An 18,768-nucleotide genomic window follows, 5' to 3' on the forward strand; every position below is an offset into this window, starting at 1 on the left:
CATGGGAGATAAGACAATTCACATACTGGATTCTTGTTTGTGATTTTGACAATGTTTTCCTCTGATTCTCTTAAATTTCCTCCATTTTTGGACAACCGCTGTGAATATAAATAATTTTCTGGATTTCAATGTGTAAATTATTGATAAAATGTTTGATATAATGAGTAAGAATAAGCGATACATATTTTTTTTTCTGTGGGCTTACCATTTCATACAGAATATTTGGGTTTAGTACGACAGAAAAGTATTCAGAGAAGACTTTTTTTTGGTTCATTATAATGATTGAATATTGCAGTTGATTGGCGATTTGGATAAAATTCCAACAGCAAGACTGGATTGTTCACTCAAAAGTAAGTAATGCCCAAAATGATTTATATCGATCTTGTCTATTTATATATACATGTGTAGATAGATGTACAAGGCTGTGCACAATAGTGTTACGCTACCAGTAAGTCATTGGCAGTCAGTTTCACGATAATCTCAATGCTATGTTGGAGGCAAATGAACTTGGCGTGTTTGTATGCATTCATGACAATCTGTTATGGTAGGACACTTGACAACCATTTGTAAAAAAGGCTAAATGTTTTAACTAGAAGTTGTTCATTTGTATATCCAAGCTGTTGTTCCATTCAAAACTGCCATGTAAAACAATCAATTAAACAAACTAATCTTCTGCACAGCCCAGATCACAGCTCTCGCTGACTGACCAGAGCTGGCAACATCATCAAGGACTCCTACCAACCCGGTAATCACCTGTTTAACCTGTTACCGTCGGGCCGAAGGTACAGGTCACACAAAACAAGGACAAGCGGACTCAGGGACAGCTTCATCCCAAAAGCTATTACTGTAGTCAACAAAAACAGATGAACCTGTCCCCTTAACCCACAAATATACACACACACACGAAAAACAATTTGCATTCACAATCACACCTATGGGTAATTTGGAGTGGTCAATTGGCCTACCATGCATGTTTTTGGAAAGTGGGAGGAAACCGGAGATCCCGGAAGGAACCCACGCAGGCATGGGCAGAACATACAAGTCCCACACAGGAATCAAACCCACAACCTCTGGTCTGAGAGGGTGGCAGGCTAACCAGTCAACCATGCTACGGTAAATCATGAACCTTCAAACACCACGCAGAGAACAATCCAGGGTGTTGTATACTTAGACTAAATACAAACAAAGACACGGGAAGCAACGGCATGCATGTATGCATTCATGCAAATGCTCTCTTCAGACTGCTGACCGACGGTGATGTTTGTGGCTCGCAACCGTAGCAACAGCTTAGCTCCTGGTGATGATTCGGTTTTCTTTTGGGTGAGCGTCAAACCTTTGGTTTGTAATGATTTTCGGGAATTCAAAGAAACCTTTCCCACCCTTTTACCCACAACTATTACAGCCAACAATGGCACACGTACAAATCATGACCAATGGCAAACGAGACTATGTTTGCAGGGCAAGCCTTTCAATATGTCCGCCAGCAATGCATTATGGGATAGGCAGAACAACGCATATCCCTCAATACACCTCATATCCAATTTCAAATGAGTACAGTGCTTGAATGCAATTCAGCGTCTGGATTGTTTGATTGTTTTGGGCTGTCTGGGCTCTGAGTCATGTGGCAGGGCTTCTCGGGACACATGCCAAACTCATAGCATATGTTGGAAGAGTATGACAGGGGTTCAGCGAGAATGTGTTTTTCAAGTGTAGACACACACACACACACACACACACACACACACACACACACTAAGAAATGGCTTTTGTTTGATTGGATTTTTGGCAAACACATACACGTGAATACTGAATGTATTTTTGTTTTACAGTTTGCAAACTTGCATATATCTCATCCATCTGTATGTTTCATTATATTTGCATCATTTGGGCAAATGAGGCTTGCATGCCAAACACAACCAATGAGATGTTAGTAGTCCTGTCTTTTATTGTTTGGAGCATGAATGTCTTAAACATCTGGACACATCTGTGGTTGTGAGTTGGCAAAGTTAGTCATGTGACACGATCAAAACATATTTGAACTGGCCTTATCTTAATAGCAGCTTTTATCCGCCATGCTGACTGGTGTTCTGGTATTTTTCTGTATTTCCCCATTATTTATTTTTTTCATGCTTTTTGCAGCTTTCTCCCTCCTGCTCCCTTTCCTCTTGCCCTGTTTTGATTCATCATGTGCCAGTTTGGGTAGTAAGGATGGAGCTCCCCAGACCCTGGAGGATTGTTGGAGCCTTCGGAACACTACTCTCCACCTCTTCGTGCGTGGCCATTGTTAACGTAGGCTAATGGTTAAAGCGACGGCTCAATGAAGGAGGACAAAAGATCACTGAGGGTCACTTTGGCATCCTGACATAAAAGGAGCTCCCTGTTTCAATGAGGATTAACCCCCTCCTAAAAAAAAAAAAAATCCATTGATTGTAACACTACAAGTGCTTCCAGCATCTTATACATGTGAATTCCTTAACTCCTCTCTTCTAGTTGGAAAGCAAAGTTTTCATAATAAAAGATGATGATCAATGGACAAAATGTTGTTTCCTGTCTGGCAGCGTGAGAAGATAAATTTAAAAACTAATGTGTATCATGGGTTGGTATAGGGCTCTGAAATGGAATGGAATCACAAAAGCAAAAAATTTGTAAATGGATCAAAATATTGTCATACAATATTGTACTTCTAAATAGGTTTTAGTGCTTTTTCACCTAAATTGGGTCAATAATTGGCCATTAAAATCTAAAGATTTTCTCCCTTCACCCATGTGAATACAATAATACATACACAAAAGACAAACACACAATGCAAGTATTACTGAGCCTGAACTTAAATTAGTTCACTGTCGGCAGCACTAATGGTCAAACTCTGCTCCTTGACCCCTTGGATGCCTTTCATCAGCCGTGTGTGTGTGTGTGTGTGTGTGGGGGGGGGGGGGATTAAAAGTCTGTGTGGCCAAAGGTAGATTAAGGTCTCGCACCCAGAGCTCATTTAGAGGTTAATGTGTCAGTGAATGAAATGAATGGTCCACTATGAGGCGGGATCCACAAGACACAGGCATGCTGTATTCAATGCTGCCTGCTCATGTCACTGAAGATGCTCAATTCGGATCTATTGGGGTGGGGTTGCATCACAGTGAGGTTGGAGATGAAATGAGAAGAGAAACTGAAGGACCAAAGGTGATTGGGGAAAGGGACTGTAAATCTGTAAAGGGAACATAAATCACATGCTTTTGTGACCTTTAGGCGACGCTGCACAGTTCCAATCATCACGTCTCTTCACAGAGCAGAGGCTTAGCCACGGGGTGGCACCCACTTGGGCATCATGGGCATTGCTGGTAAGTGCATTCCTCACAGGCACCAAAGGTTAATGTCGCCATGCATGTCGTGTGTCATTATTACAGGGTCCTTCCACGTCACATTATCCCACCGTTAACTTCAAACATGTTCCTCTGACCTGGGTCAATCATGCAGAACCAAGGCTTATTCGGGTCCATTCCTTGAGCTCCAGTGTTTATGACGTGTTTTCTCACACTCAGCATAATGATAATTCCTCTAATAAGAGCCAACAGGTCTGACAAGCGTGATGCTCTTTTATGAATGCGCCACTTGAACCTTTGAACCTCCTTAATATCCAACCTCATCAAATCAAGTGTGATGAATGTTGTTTCAATATGCTGCACTGGTATTCACATTACGATTAAGGCGCCATGTGTTTCATCTGATAAGAATCGATGCCTCCACATCACTTTTAACATTTTGACTTCTTTACGTAAGGCCACCCAACATTCTGACGTGTTGTATTTGCAATTAGGACAACAAAGTATTTCACAACGAATCATGCAACACTTTCATTGTTTTTGTCAATATTTCCATGCAAATCAGAGTGAAATCTGGAAATTCTTTGCACAGTCTGTTGAACTAAAGGCTCCGGGGAGCCCTGCACACATGTGTGTCACTGATTAACTGATGTGAGGTTGAGGAAAAACCAAAACACAAACTATCAAAAGAAAAACACAGATTTTCCAGCATCATCATCTTCTCTGTCACAAGCAACGGTGGACATTCTGGCAAATAAACGGAGTGACAAAACCTTATTCAATGGCCAAAGACCACTTCAAAATGCATCATGCCTACATTGGATGCCTTTCAAATTTTAAACCCGTGTATGCAACCATGATAAGAAGAACAATAAACCCACTGAGCCCCCCCACTCCGACTTTCACATGTGCTTTCAAAGCATTTCAAGGGAGGAAACTCAAACCAAAAAGGCAAAACCCACAGTTTTTTGTTGCTTCTGTCACCTAGTGGTTCCTCATGTGAGGTTGAATTGGTTGTCTTTCACATGTGTGAGGAATGTGGCTCTAGACCTGTTCCATATTTAATGTGCCTTGAGATAATGTCTGTTGAGGATTGGTGCTTTATAAATCAAACTGACTTGACAGGTACTCATGTTATTGGTCTTCATAGGTTTGCAGTTCTATCTCTCAGATGAATGCTTGACACAAAAAGGACCAACCAATAATGTATTTTTACCTGCTTCAAACTGGCCACATTTTGGACGCGCACCTTCAAGTTTTTGAGCATATTTAATCGAGGATACAGGAAGCATTTACGTCGGAATTGTTGTACTGGACTCCCAGTCACTCCCACACCAGTCCACCAAAGGACAAGCAGCTTTTGTTTTTGTCATGCAAGGATTGGAGAGGCACAAGCGGCTTTATTGGAAAAGAGCTCCAAAAATCACCAGGCTCATTAGAGAGGACATTTCCAAGTTGGAAAAGCGCACTTGATACATCACACATCACAACACTGACCTATTTACGGGGTGACTTGCAGCATATCTGTAAAACAGATAATAGCCCACCGCAAGGGACGGATCTAGTCATCATCGTCTGAGTTACATTCAGTGAAGGGCCATGTGGATGATTTAGACGTCAAAGAGAGACTAAAAGGAACAGGATTCAAAGACATCCAACACACTTGCTCAGACAAACAAACTGCTTGTAGTCAACGAGTCTTACTGCTATCCTTGATTTATCTACTTCATAGCGTGCATATGTGTGTATGAGCTTGCGAGCTCCCGTTCCCAATACCCCTAACGCAAGCCTCCAGCCCTAGCTGATGGTTTCCATGTGTTGCGAATCTGCGGTGAAATGCACCTTTTTCCACGGCAGAGGAAGGGCAACCCGACACTGTGGCATCCCCCATAATGCCTCCTCGTGTGAAAAGCCACCATTGAAGAGGGAACCATAAAACCTTCACTTAGATGAGGTCATACATTTACAGCATGGGTTACCCCAGTGTAAAGTCCAATACTGCTGTGCTGTGAGTTATACTGTCATGTCCCACATTCCCGCATATACAATGGTAAATATTGGAAAACCTCAAAAACATGTCAACATGAAAGCATCAAATAAAGATGTATTGTATTTTATTGTATTGTATTGTATTGTATTCTATTCTATTCTATTGTATTGTATTCTGTTCGATATAATCTCATAAAAGGTCTTCTCAATTTGTGTGTGTTGGAATGCTGACTGTTGAGGACCATTTGCATGCCATGTTTTAATATTTGGTGGTGTTTTGGAGCAGCTATATGTTCAGAAGAAACCCAACATTTGGAAATAAATGGCATTTAAACCCAGCATGACCTTAGCAAAACCTCAGTTGATTGTGCATCAAAATACAATGGGCAATTGGTATATATTTTTTTCTTTGTCCTTTTTGATTTGTATGAAAATTGCATATTCTTCCCATGTATGTGTGGGGTTTCTCTGGTTGCAGGTCAATTTCCATTGTCCATGAGAGAGGTTCTGACACAAGATCTGTATTCTCTTCCCAGAGATGTGACATAGTTGCTGCTTATCAGACAATTGATGTGTAATATACATGGGGAGACAAATCACACACCTTTAACATTAACGTTAATAGAATTTTATTGTTTTCGTTTCAGCTGTAAGAGTGGTTAAACAACTTTTAAGATGGTTTGCAAAGACTGTTATTGTTCCTAATCACTGTGGTCAATAAAGGTTTTATGATGGCAACATCCTGGAATGGATTTTTTGGACCTGTTCCATTAAATAGAAGAGAACAATGTGTCCAAGAGTCAAGTTGGAGCTTGACCAGCATTGCACAACATATTTCTCTTTGGGAGACAGACAAATTTTTTTACAGTATGTCTCCCAAGCTTCAGCTTGACTCCTTTTGTGGCGTATCAGATGGAGCACGATCACTGACACATCATTTTCTTGCTCTACGCAAAGATAATAATCCAGTCATCGAATTTTACAAAAGGCGGTTTGATTTTTAATAGGTGTGAGAATGTTTGCATACTCCCTTCCTATGTCTACTCAGCCCCAAAGCCAGTCAGTCATATGTGCAGTATTCCTTGCTTTTCTTGTATCTGCAGTGTAACACCATCCTTTCCTCTTGCCTTGTTCCCACCTATCGTGTTGAGTCCAGTTGTGTTTTGAAAGGGTGGTTAGATTCGCTGTTATTGTATGATTTCACAGAACCTTTCCTCCCAGCCTTTGAAGCGAGGAAGAGCCGAATGAAGCCGAGAAATCCCTGCTGTAAGCCCCAGTCTCGCTACCAGAACCTTTCCCTCTCTCACACATGGTCAAATTCTTCCCACCTCCTCATGCAACTGGAACAAATTTGTCAGCTCAACAGATTTTGGGGGCATTTTGGAGGTGAACACAGGACTGCTAGCCTGTCGAAGTTGACCTTGGGGTATTTGTCCTGAGTTGAGTCCTTTGAAAATAAACAAGAGGACAGAGGATCTTAGTCTTGTGAAGTGCTAAGATTTCAGGGACAGAGGAAGACAACAATTACTCTAGGCGTTATGGACATTAGGTGCTGAATGAGAGCTGTGGAGAGGTAGGGTTCTGTGAATAAATAAGCAATGTTGGGATAGTATCTGCTATGGCGCGAACACTGATGAAAGGGAGACATAGAAAGAGAAAATAAACTTCACCTGACTTGGCACTGACCTCCTTTGTCAAAGTGCTACTGCTGGCTTGGAGGTGTTTTCAGCGCCTATAGGCTTTCCACACTCAGCTTTCACAATATAAACATGGCCACAGAGCCCCGGTTCAAGCAACTAAGGACAACAGCCAAAGATATACATGTAATAATTGCCCCGGCAAGGTTTTGACTCTATGTTCGGTCATACAGTTACAGAGCTCACATGTTGGTTATTTATTTGTTTGAATCTTTTGGGAATATGTGAATGGTATACCTGATTCAACTCAAGGTTAAAGCACTCTTTTACTTGAATGTCCTACAATAGACTACAATGGAATCACAAAGATGAACATATTCCAGGATACCCGTTGACTTTTGATTTGTTCAGATTTAGAATATTTTTCTCTTAGATGAGATGTTGTCATCTTAAAACCTTTATCAAATTTTTAAGTAACATAAACTTCCTTAACTGGCACACAAGAGCAAAAATGAAAGAGGGCTTTTTCCTGCTTCATAAGTGAGTTGCGACACCTCAAGACTTATTAGTTTTCTTTTACTTTGTAGTAGTGTACTTTTGTCGCAATCATTTTACTTTGTGCTCATCCTATCGGAACAGGAATCGTACATCCTGGTCATCTACTTTCTACTGTGAAGTAAAAGGGCTCCAAGGCTGGAAAATCTTGTCGTAAATCTGTGAGAGATTGCATTCTCTGCCAAACAACAGAAATTCAATCCCTGGTCATACGACCGGTTAGGAGCTGCCAATTGAGCCTCATCTCGCCCATACATACCATGGCTAGCATTGCCTGGCCTCACGTGGAATATAGACTTGAATGTTTCATTTTGACTAGCTGGTTTTAGCACAACAGAGGACAGAGGGTCAACATTCTACTGAAAGCACTCCACTGAATTTAAAAAACAATTTCCACTTTTTTTAATTGAACATTATGGGTAAATAATGTGCTTGGGGCATCTGCACTAGTGACAAGCATTATCCAAACAGGTTGAAGGAATTTTGTTTGGTTTTGTGTTTTTATCTGCAAACCCAAAATCAACCCGGCTTGATGCATTCTCTGGATTACAACAAGTGTCAGTCCCAAGCCCCTTCGACCACTGTCGTCTATCACTTTCCTTCTGTGTTTATTTAGAGTCCAGCTCACCAGCAATCCTAAATCGGGAGGATCAAAAGATACTATAGCACCAATATCGCTTATCCGGTGCAGGATGAAAGGGCAGAGCAAATCCTTTGTGGGGACGATCCTTGACTAACTCGATTTCAAAAGTTGAATGAATGTGAGATAGACACATGGGGTAAAAGGAAATTATTACTCCAAAGCTGTCTATCATAGTTTATGGCCAGAAAAACTTCTGTTTGCTTGGGAAGACAAAAAAGCGATTATTCAACCTCACAGTGACCTTGTTAACACACAAGTAACATAAGACCCTTCATTGCACACGCTAAGTCAAGTCACACAACAATCAACTGTTAATCATTTTACAAAGTTGAGACCATTTGACTAATTATGACCCTGCAGTGAATCAACATTGTTTTGCTTTCACACTAAATACAAATTATGAGCATCCGGTGTCCACTTGTCTCCTGTTTGCTGGGGTGAGGCAATGCGTGCAAGCGATTGTTGTGATTCTAGGAAATAGGGTACAGCAGGGCAGGCCAATTGGCCCTGCAAACACTAATACAGTTAACACAGCTTGCAAGAGGCTTGGCCTTGCTGCTGATATAATGTCGTGGCTCACTGGGTCACCATGAGTTCCTAATGACCAAAACAAATACATTCTCTATCCCTGTGTGTGTTTCATCTGCCTGCCTTTGCTGCCTCTGATTCTCCTTTCCCAGTTCGTGCCATTGCATGCGCCAACCTTGATCAGGGGACCTTCACAAGCAATTACAGACAATTATGGTGCTCAAGGTCCCTCCGTGTGCATGTGAATGTCTTTGAATTGGGTTTGTGCTACAATTCAAGCAAAAAACAAATGGGATAATAATGTCCTAATTGAATTTTTATGTTAATCTGAACTACCATTCTCTTAATCTGAAATTCTCTAACTCAATTACTGCACTTTATTTTTCTATCGTCCGTCCGTCCGTCCATCCATCCATCCATCCGTCCGTCCGTCCGTCCGTCCGTCCGTCCGTCCGTCCGTCCATCCATCCATCCATCCATCCATCCATCCATCCATCCATCCATCCATCTTATTTCATATGCATTGCAGGTATGCATCGAGTTACGTTTTCAGTTCCTCACACCTCCCTTCTCTGGATTAAATTCAGATTTTCTACACACCCACTGTTAAAAATACAGATAGCCATGTGCTATTGGACACTGACTTGGACAATGCCTCTCAGGAACCCGCTCACCTTAGTTCTCAAGCTGAATTCCTCTACAGAGTACACAAATTGTTGGCTGTTGCAGGAACAGTGGAGGCAGGACATCGCGGACATGGTCACATCTCTAGTCTTCTTCAATATTTCATCAGGAACCTTTCTCCCGTCCCCTGGAGCCCAACGGCCCTCTCCTGCATGCCGAATCAATTCTTTATTCTTCCAGTACAACCCGTTGTTACTCGTCTGCAAAAAGGGGAAAATGAAAAAAACATCCAAAAACCCGTTAACATACCTTTGCCCAACGATTTGTCTTGATTATTTATTCCTCCAGGGATTCTAGCAGCGTTCCTCTTCTTGCTACACTGTGAGTCCGATAAAGCAGTCAGATTTATGTTTAGCCTTAAAGCAATGAATGGTGTGGTCGTAAAACCTGTACTATGAGGGTGGTAGCTGGAGAAAGTTCAGACACAAAATAAGGACTGAATTATAGAAGTAGTTATGTCACAAGACTTCACAGTCTGTAATTGTAGAATTTTTGGCCGAAAAGCAACTATTTGTCACAAATGGTGCGTAAACTATAGTGTCATCTTCGTCAGTCTTGGAAGACACTTTTTCTCGAGTGAGGCTTGTGCGTGTGTGTGTGTGTGTACGTGTGTACGTGTGTACGTATGTATGTATGTGCGTGTGTACGTACGTACATGAGATAAGCCGTTATTTCTTTACGTTTTTTTGGCGAGTGTTGGCCATTTTGAAGGTGTGGGCGTTCTTAGTGCTGCTCCTTTACATCAGCATACCATGAGGACACTTACATAATGCGGTACAGATCAGGTCACGTGGACAGCTAAACCTGCTTGTACCTTGCTGCACACAGCAATCTAAATAAAATGGTTAATACCTTAATATCTTGTACATTCTTGCCTCTGGTTCTAATAAGTTGTCTTGTATAGTTTCACCGTTTAGTTTTTACGTTTCTTTTAATTTACCAGCTCACTTGGTGATGTAATTAGCCAGTTTCAGACTACCTGTAGCAGATTTGTTGTTCGTCACTGGAGTTGGCTTGTTGGGTATAAAATCATTTTACTGAAGGCTAACACGATTCATTTTATTTATCTAGGTGGGTAAATCTTTCAGCATGTATAGATGGCTCATTAAAAACAATAGGCACCTTCAGCCCCATTCTCTTTTATTGTACTCTACTGATGAGCCAAACCAAAATCTGCTCACAAATATTTCTCTCTCTTTCATAACACAGATACTCATCTTGAAAAATAAATATTTTCTTTTATTTTTTATGGGGTAAGGACTCTGGACTCACCTACAGAAATTGGATGCTGTATTCTCTCTATTTTATTATCTCCCACCCCTGTTCTTAAAATTAAACCACGGCTAATACACTATTCAGGAAAAATAAAATTAAAATTGTTGCCCACCCAAATAATGCAATAGATCACTTATCAGTAACACCTTTGGTATGTTTGTATATACGTATGCATGCATGCTATGGACAGAGGACTTTTACAGGCCCTGGTGCCGCATGTATATTTCTGCTCTTTTTTTTGACAACAGAGCACATTTGGTATGATATTTACTTAATTTTTACTCATAAAGCACATGTTGGAGAGCAGGATCCATGATTTAATATTGTCTGCACAAATCTGGAATCTTTAAAGCTTATTTTAGCACAGACTAATAAATACTAGCCATAACATTAGATCTATGTACCTGATATAAAGAAGACCAATTAATTAATTTACAAAGCTCAACAGTTTTTTACAAGCACCTCCTCAATAGAAGTGTTGCATGCGAATGTCTTTATCAGACACAACCAGTCCATTTGGTTATGGTTTACTGTTGGCCTCTGCAAGGTTTCCTCTGCTTTGAATCGAAGGAGGATGACACACAGATAAGCTGCCCCATAGAGGACCTGATCACAGAGATGACGCATTGAGGGATAGACAAAGATAAGCAAATGCCTCAGATGAAAGAAGGTGAAAGCTGCGTCACCAGCTGAGTCGCACATTAGATCAGTCAAAGTCTTTAGAAACGCCCTGTGTTATGATGGTGTAAGTCTTTCCCATCTAAATGTTTTTGCCTGTTTATAGCACCAGTCACATTCCTGCACTCTTGGTGACCAGCGCACTTGTAGGAACCTTATTGTAATATTTTGTGATGAATGCAGGAGCAGAGCGATGGACCTTTATACTGTCATTATTGACGTCATCATTTTCCCACTTGCTATTTCACACTATGGGGAATGAATGATAAAGCCTAATTGTTTTCATTCAACTTCTGTGGTCACAATAAATCAATATAAAATTACCGAGTGAGAAGGTCACATAAGATGGAGTGCACATGTAAATAATAAAAATCAAAACACCACCTGCAGTCAAGGAGTAAGCAATGATGTGGTTGTTGGCTATGTAAGCAGCAGCCGAGAGGAAGTAATGGTTCAGTGTCAAATCACCACAGACAGCAAATGTTTGGCACCCAAGAAAGAAAACACGGTCCTCCAGAGTAGAGATAGCGAGTAGGGAGACACATCCGGGAATAAAAGTGAAGAGCGTTTGATTGATTTCCTTCACCCTTCACCTCATCACCCCTTGCAGCTCTCCAATGTCGGGCGCCCTCTTTGGCATGTGAAGGAAGTAGAAGGCAGGGGTAATAGGATGAGAGCTTCCCTGTTCACCTATTATTCTTTGTTAAACACTTTTTAGCACTGCTCAGCCTCTCTCTGGTGGTTTTCATTAAGAAAGGAATCAACTTGGTTTTGCTAGGACCCCTAATCAAATCCAGACGCCTTGGAGCTTTTAATTGATGCAAGATGGACCTCCATGTTGTACACAACCGGCTTAATGCGACAACTTAACCCATCAGTACAATAGTGTTTCCCAACGGGCCTGCAAGAAAAATATCTCTTCATTGAGAGAAGTCAAGGGGGTTGTTGTTATCCCTCTGATTTCAGAGCACTGTTATTGTTGAAACAACTCCAGACTGCCACACCAGCCGCTCTTTCTGCATGACCCTAGGCCCTGCTTTATCCTTGCTGGCTAATGTGAAAATGAGTGTTGTACACTTGCAGGCAGGCAGGCAGGGAATTTGTATGTTGCCGTGTCTTTTAAAAATGGCTGAACATTGTATGATTGTTGCTGTGTCCAAATTCACAGGCTGGGTCCTCCGAAGGCCAGTTCGACGGCTGGTTTTCCGCAGCCCTGGAAGCTCTGCCTTTGTGGACCGCATAAGCCGTGGCGAATTTGGACAGGCGGAATAACAGAGTACAATTTAATGGGCAGCGTGCAACGGGCAATACGGCGGCGATATTTTCGCCAAATCGTGTGTTTGACAGATAGCGGCTGTTGTGTTTATATGTTCTGAGTTCCAAAATAAATATTTTTAAAAGCGATAAGAAAAAAGACCTTCGCCATGAAAACGAAGGCTAGTTTCAAGGCTGTATTCATGCGTTACGGGACGTGCTGTGGAGTGACGTCTGAAGTGACGTCATGCAGTCTAAAAAACGGCCGAAAAAACGGCCTTCAGAGGACGCAGCCTGTGATTTTGGACACAGCTTTATGTGTCCACCACTAGCCGGCTGACTGGGCAGGGGAGCTTGCTTTTAACTGAAAGAAAACAAAAGTCTGAATGAAAATGACTCACTCAGAGCTGTGGATGTTTTTTTAGCTACAGCCAAAGTGGCAGTTCCCGTTCTTGTTGTAACCCCACTATGAAGATAGTGTTTCATTCAATTTTAAGTTTTAAATATAACTAAGGCCACTGCTGACTTTTTCTTCATGCATTTCTCAGAGGTTGGCAGGTCAACCGAACCCAAAATAATTGCGTAGAGACAGATAATCCAGCTGCATTCTTCCTTCTGCTGACCCCCTCTGAGAGTATTTGGACTTCTTCGAAAACCAATATTAATAATTTGGAAATGTGGCTGCTCCAACTCCTCTTCTGTATGCTTGCTCCCCGCCCCCTCTTTTTCATTTTCACCTGAAACTTCTCTTGATTTTGGGCTTTTAGTGTTGATGTTATTCTTCTAAAAGAGAGGAGTCAGGCATTTTAACACTTGCTTGAAGTGTTTTCAACTATCAATACCGTGGCAAGTGGATTGATCAAACCAACACTGTGCGTTATTGTTAAGAAAAGGCAGCTGATGGCAGTGTTGCAGCATCTGCAACACATTTTCAAAACAACGCGTGTGGGTCGTGCGCGAGTGTGAAGGCAAATTGCACGTAGAATTGCCGCAGTGACATCTCTGTGGCCTCTACCTGTGCGACTGTAAAGTCTTTAGCAGAAAAAGTGAAAGGTGTAAATGGACTCTGTGCATACACCTTTTATGTATTTGGTGTACGACGGCGTGCTAACTTCTGGTCGCTTGGCGATAACAGTGAAGAGTGATGCTATATTTTTGTGTTTGCAACTTCCAATTTTTGGAAAGGAATCGCTGTCAGTAGGCAAATATCCAGAAAATATGGCAGGCAGCTGCGATATCCTGCTGGCAGGCAGTGGTCTCGGGAGCGTGCAAAGGAGGAGGAGAGCGTGAGCACCCGCAGGCAGTTCGCCAGGTTAATTGGGCAAGGGCACAGGATATGGCCCTGCGGGCAAGACGACAGGGAGGAGTGACCTCTGTTAAAAGCCTAGGGCCGTAACAGGAAATACTGTAGAATACAGTTTGGTTTTAAACATGCATAGGTGTGCATTTTTTGATCGCAAATGATGAATGCCAGAAACTTTCAAACACTCAGGTGCCGACAAATCGTACTAAATCGTGTGTCAGTCTGTCAGTGCTGATGAAATGATTCATTCAATTGAAAATATGACAAAGGCAGGCTATTTAACGTTCAAACTTACGATCGTTATGTTTTATGCAAATATTCTGTGGTGTCTGCAACATGTTCCTGCTTTACCAACAACACTAAAAGACAGCAAAAGGCAACAGGCAATGGGAAAGTTGAGGAATGATCCAAAAACACCTATTTGGAACATTCCACATGTGAATCGGCAAATTGGAAACAGGTGAATGTCGTGATTGTTTGTAAAATGAGCAAGCATCCGAAAAGGCTTAGTTGAGCTTAGTTATGCTACATCCCAAAAAAGTCCCATTTATTTACAAATGCCAAATAACTTTCCTCAAAAGAGAAGTTGAGGACTTCCAATAGGGAGTCATTTGCCCATAGCCAATGCTTTCCTCATCCCTCGTGTGAGCATTTGCACCGATGCCTTGAGAGACTAAAAGGAGGAATGAATAATGTTCTACTCTTCATATGCGGGGTGTCTGCCCTAATGTGTGCGCTCTGAAGCGAAGGGAAATCTCCCACCCAGGCGAAACCAACATCGTCAAAGTCATGACCGCAGGCATGAGCTCTCTTCTCCAAGAGGCACGCAGAGGAAGCGTGCGGATGAGCTGCTCGTATTCGCATACTGACTGCCATTGCAGATCGTAAAATGGCACCTCTCCTTGTCATCAAGTAACAGTATTTTATCTCGTCACCACACTTCTGTCCACGTCTAGGATCTGCTTTCCTTGACTTGAATGCTCTTGTTCTTCCCCCTGCAGCCCCACCTAGTCCCAGCCAGCGTGATGGGTGCTGCGGTGCAGCTGTGTGTGTAGTGATGGAGGGAGGCCCAGCAGAAAGGGGCAGGGAACAGGCTGATTATTAGTATGACGGCAAGAGAGAACTCTGAGCAAGTCCAAAAACGCTGGCCTTTGCTGCACTTAAAGCTTGTTTTTCCAACCACCCACTCTCACTAACACCCCCACCCACTGTCCTATTCCGTGCCTCAATTTGTTTTACCTCTACAGGGGTCAGCTGCTGTTTATGACATGAAAAAAAGCTCGAAGCACTGTCAAGTTTTTCGGACGATGAACAGGGCATGTGAGATGATTCTGAACAAAGAGGTCAGAGCTTGCTGAAATATTGCTTACTCTGGTTCAAAACATGAAATCACTCCAAACGAAGCATCTGGACCAGCAAACGATAGCAGGATAGCGTGCGTGCCTGATCGTGTGCTTTCACAACATCCTTCCAGTGGCCTGAATGGGAGGGGAGGCCAGTGACACAAACGGTGATGAGAGGAGAGGAAGCATCGGCCATAACGAGTCAACATCTGCCAGCGGCCGGCTCCGATGCAGTACAATGGGACCTTTCAACGCCGGTGGAGAACAGAGCTGCGCCCACTGTGATAAGTACATAACAGACCTGAGCAGTTTGATGTGCATCCAGAATCCAGATTCACGCGCAGATTTCGATCAAAACAGGGAGTGGTGGATAGGATTTGTTGATGGCCGGGCCTCCCTGTGAAGTGGATAGGCCCAACAAAAATAAATCCTAATATAATCCTAGATGTGGCTAGACACAGCGTGGAGGGACTTTTGATCTACCCCTGAAATAAAACACTTTTTTTTCCTTTACTTCTGCCTCAGCGAATTGTCTAACTGCTTCACAATGCTAAGAATATCACACTGACCATAGAAGGGCAGCAGTTCAACATTTTAATTTTATTTTCTACAGCATTTTCCACATGATGAATGTTCAGTAACACACTATAAATTTCAATAATACGATCCATTTTAAAAAATATTTGTTGAGCGGACGTAATGTCTGTACCGAATCTGATATGAATGACGAAGTTTGCTGAAGATTGTGTCCCTTGTTCTGCCTGATGAGATTGCACAACCGAGACTTGCAAATGATGTTTTTTTTTTCATTGTCCTCTGCTGAAAGTGTTGTTATGATGATACATAAATAGTGTCGTGTCATACAGCAAGTGTAATTGGCCGTTCGACCGAGAAGATAAATGTGACACAGAACTATTGCTTTGAATGTGTTGTGAGGCATTCCTACATAGTACCATCATAGCACAGAAGTGACTCATCAGAAATGGGCAACGTCCTCCATCCCTGAGGTTTTCCTTAGCATTTCAGCCTCACCCAGTCAGCCGGAGTCAGCCAAACGCCGTCGAGAACGGACTTACCGGTATCACAGTCACATGCAGGTGCCACACACCTGACATGCAGCCAAATAAAGAAAAAAAAAAAAATCAACTGAGTTGTATACCTTTTGCTCCAGTGTTGCTTGCTGTCCCGTTTTTTTGTCCCCAAGGTCTCAATCAATCAATTAATCGATCAATCCATTAATCAATCACGCTTGCGTTTCAACAAAGTACAGTAGAAAGTGCATATATGGGTATCCAAATGTAGGAATGGAGTAAAAGTAAAGTCATAAAAAAATACTCAAGTCCAGACGCCTGCCAAATCAACTTTTCATTCACTTGCCAGCCTTCCAATCTGACATAAATAGCTGTCAATGGCAGTGAAGTACAGTAAAAAAAAAAAAAAAAAAAAAAAAAAACGATTTGTACATAGTTACATCCTTCCACTGCATTGCTGACCTAATTCCTACAGGTATAGGAATGCAATGTTTTTGAAGGGGATTTCGAGGATCTGAAATTCTCCGCTAGGTAATACCTTAAAATAGCCACAGCAGTAGATGCAGACAGCGTGTAAATGCCTGACCTCTGGTGACATGGGACGCCGCCTTAAAGGCAGTGATTGTCTTGTTAGTCTGGATTCTTTCTGCAGATACAAAGAATCTTCCCAACTCTGTGCCATTAAAACAAACAGGGAGGTCTCTGAGCACAGTGCTTTGGACAAAGGTTAAAGCAATATCCCCCAGCACTATTCATTTCAGAGAATCCATCCCACTCACCAGCTTTGATCCGCTCCCTCTCCCTGCCCTGCTTTCTCTGTTGCTCATCTCCAGCCGCCGAGGTTGCTTGAGGATGAACGTGCATTCGAGAACGATAAATGCCAAATGGGCGTGAGCACGTCGATCTATACCCAGATTGGAGTGTGTGTGTGCGTGTGGCGCGCGTGTGTGTGCATGCAAACGTGTATATGTGTGAAGCTAAGCGGCTGGAGGCCCCCAGAGGAAAAAGCCTATCCCTCAGGCTGTTTACCTCCACCAGAGCAGTTTATTTGACCCCTGGTGATTTAGATGCATAACCAAATAAAAACAGCCTGCAAAGTTCAAACAGCTAGTGATGCATAAAGGGTGCATGAGGTGGGATAATGTCGTGTTTAGTGATAGCTCACAGCTGGACCTCCCCGCCGTGCCAGCTCTAACAGTCCAAACCCAAGAAGTCCAACTCACAAGTGGATTCCTTGAGAATCGCTTGACTGTAACACTTACCGATGCTTACGTGGAAGTCTGGGCATGCGAGCCAAAAATGTTCATTAAAGGCTTTGATGGGAGAGGGGAGGACTTTTGCATACATACATATGCGTACATCACCACCATATTTCAACATTGTGAGCATTTGATCATTTGTGCAATCTTGTTTATGCTTTGACAGGGGGAGCTTTGTTGTGTAGCAACGGATCTATTTACATAATTTCTCAATGTTGTAAGCACTTACATAACGGCCCATTCATTTTCGATTGAAGAGTGTTTCCCTGCACGGCCCCTCAACCTGCTGCTTGTACGGCACACATCCCCACATGCTCAGGCAAGTTGGTAGGCTTCGACACTTTCTCAGAACCTTCAGATACTTGGAAGTGCGGTGGCAGATGTGAAGGTTACTGTTTCATTGTATTGTCGAAAGTAGTTGCTGTAAGAAGAATCTCAACTTCAGAAAATTGAACACGTGAACTATAGTGAGTTGTAATTTTGAATCGTCAAACTCAGTGAAGGTTCATGAATCAATTTAATAGGGAAAGCTGTAAATTTTCCCCGACATGTACACACCCTCATCTGGATATTGTGATGCAAGTAGCCTTCGCAGCATTTGGGGTGTTTTCTTTTACTCCTCTGAGATTACCTCACTTCCAACTAAACAGCGGTTCTTCGAGTGAACTATTAGCATGTGTGTTTAAAACTTAAAGGTAATATTATCGGCATGCTTAAAGTTTATTTTGAGAATAACCAATACAGATGACAAGTACACCAACATGTTTGAAGATGCGTCTGCTGCATGCGCCACTTAACAAAAATTGGGACATCTCGTTTGTAAATCAATGTCAATCAAAATGGATATCGACTTTACTGACCATCTTTCAACACTAGAAGCATTTGGAACAGTGATGATCTTACATTATCTAGAAGAAAAAAAATTCTGAAATGAAAATGACAGGTATCCTATACATTGAGAATATATTTCTCGACACGCAAAAATAAATTTTGTAGATAAGGTGGACCCCGCACCCCAATTGGCAAATCCTTGTCACTTCTGTTTGGGAACCCCTGGTCGAGGAGAAAACACAGAATCAACCTTACGTGGTCTCTCCCTTGTGCTTGAATAGATGCACAATAGCGCCAGAGCTTCCACTCATAGCTCCTGCAACACCCTGACGCAGACATATAAATCTGCCTTTACACTCTCTCCCAGTAATGGGCCTTGGCTGCGCTAAGCAGCTTGAAATAGAAGAAGCAAAGAGGCTAAAAAGAGATAAGACAAGCAAG

The 18,768-nt window shown here is 42.2% G+C and overlaps 1 protein-coding gene across 2 annotated transcripts in view; it reads right to left on the bottom strand.

Annotated features, from left to right (window-relative positions):
* The window catches only part of LOC148396494 (uncharacterized), a 65,284-nt gene that overhangs the window by 25,232 nt on the left and 21,284 nt on the right, over positions 1-18,768 (bottom strand). For both annotated transcript variants that reach the window (XM_088379471.1, XM_088379470.1), the window contains exon 2: positions 9,344-9,553. In XM_088379471.1, coding sequence (XP_088235597.1) covers positions 9,344-9,553 — 210 coding nt within the window. The remainder of the gene's footprint in view (positions 1-9,343; positions 9,554-18,768) is intronic.

This window comes from Syngnathus floridae, chromosome 6 (genome assembly GCF_059516105.1).
Source record: "Syngnathus floridae isolate MCC-2025c chromosome 6, RoL_Sflo_1.0, whole genome shotgun sequence".
In the NCBI taxonomy this organism is placed as follows: Eukaryota; Metazoa; Chordata; class Actinopteri; order Syngnathiformes; family Syngnathidae; genus Syngnathus; species Syngnathus floridae.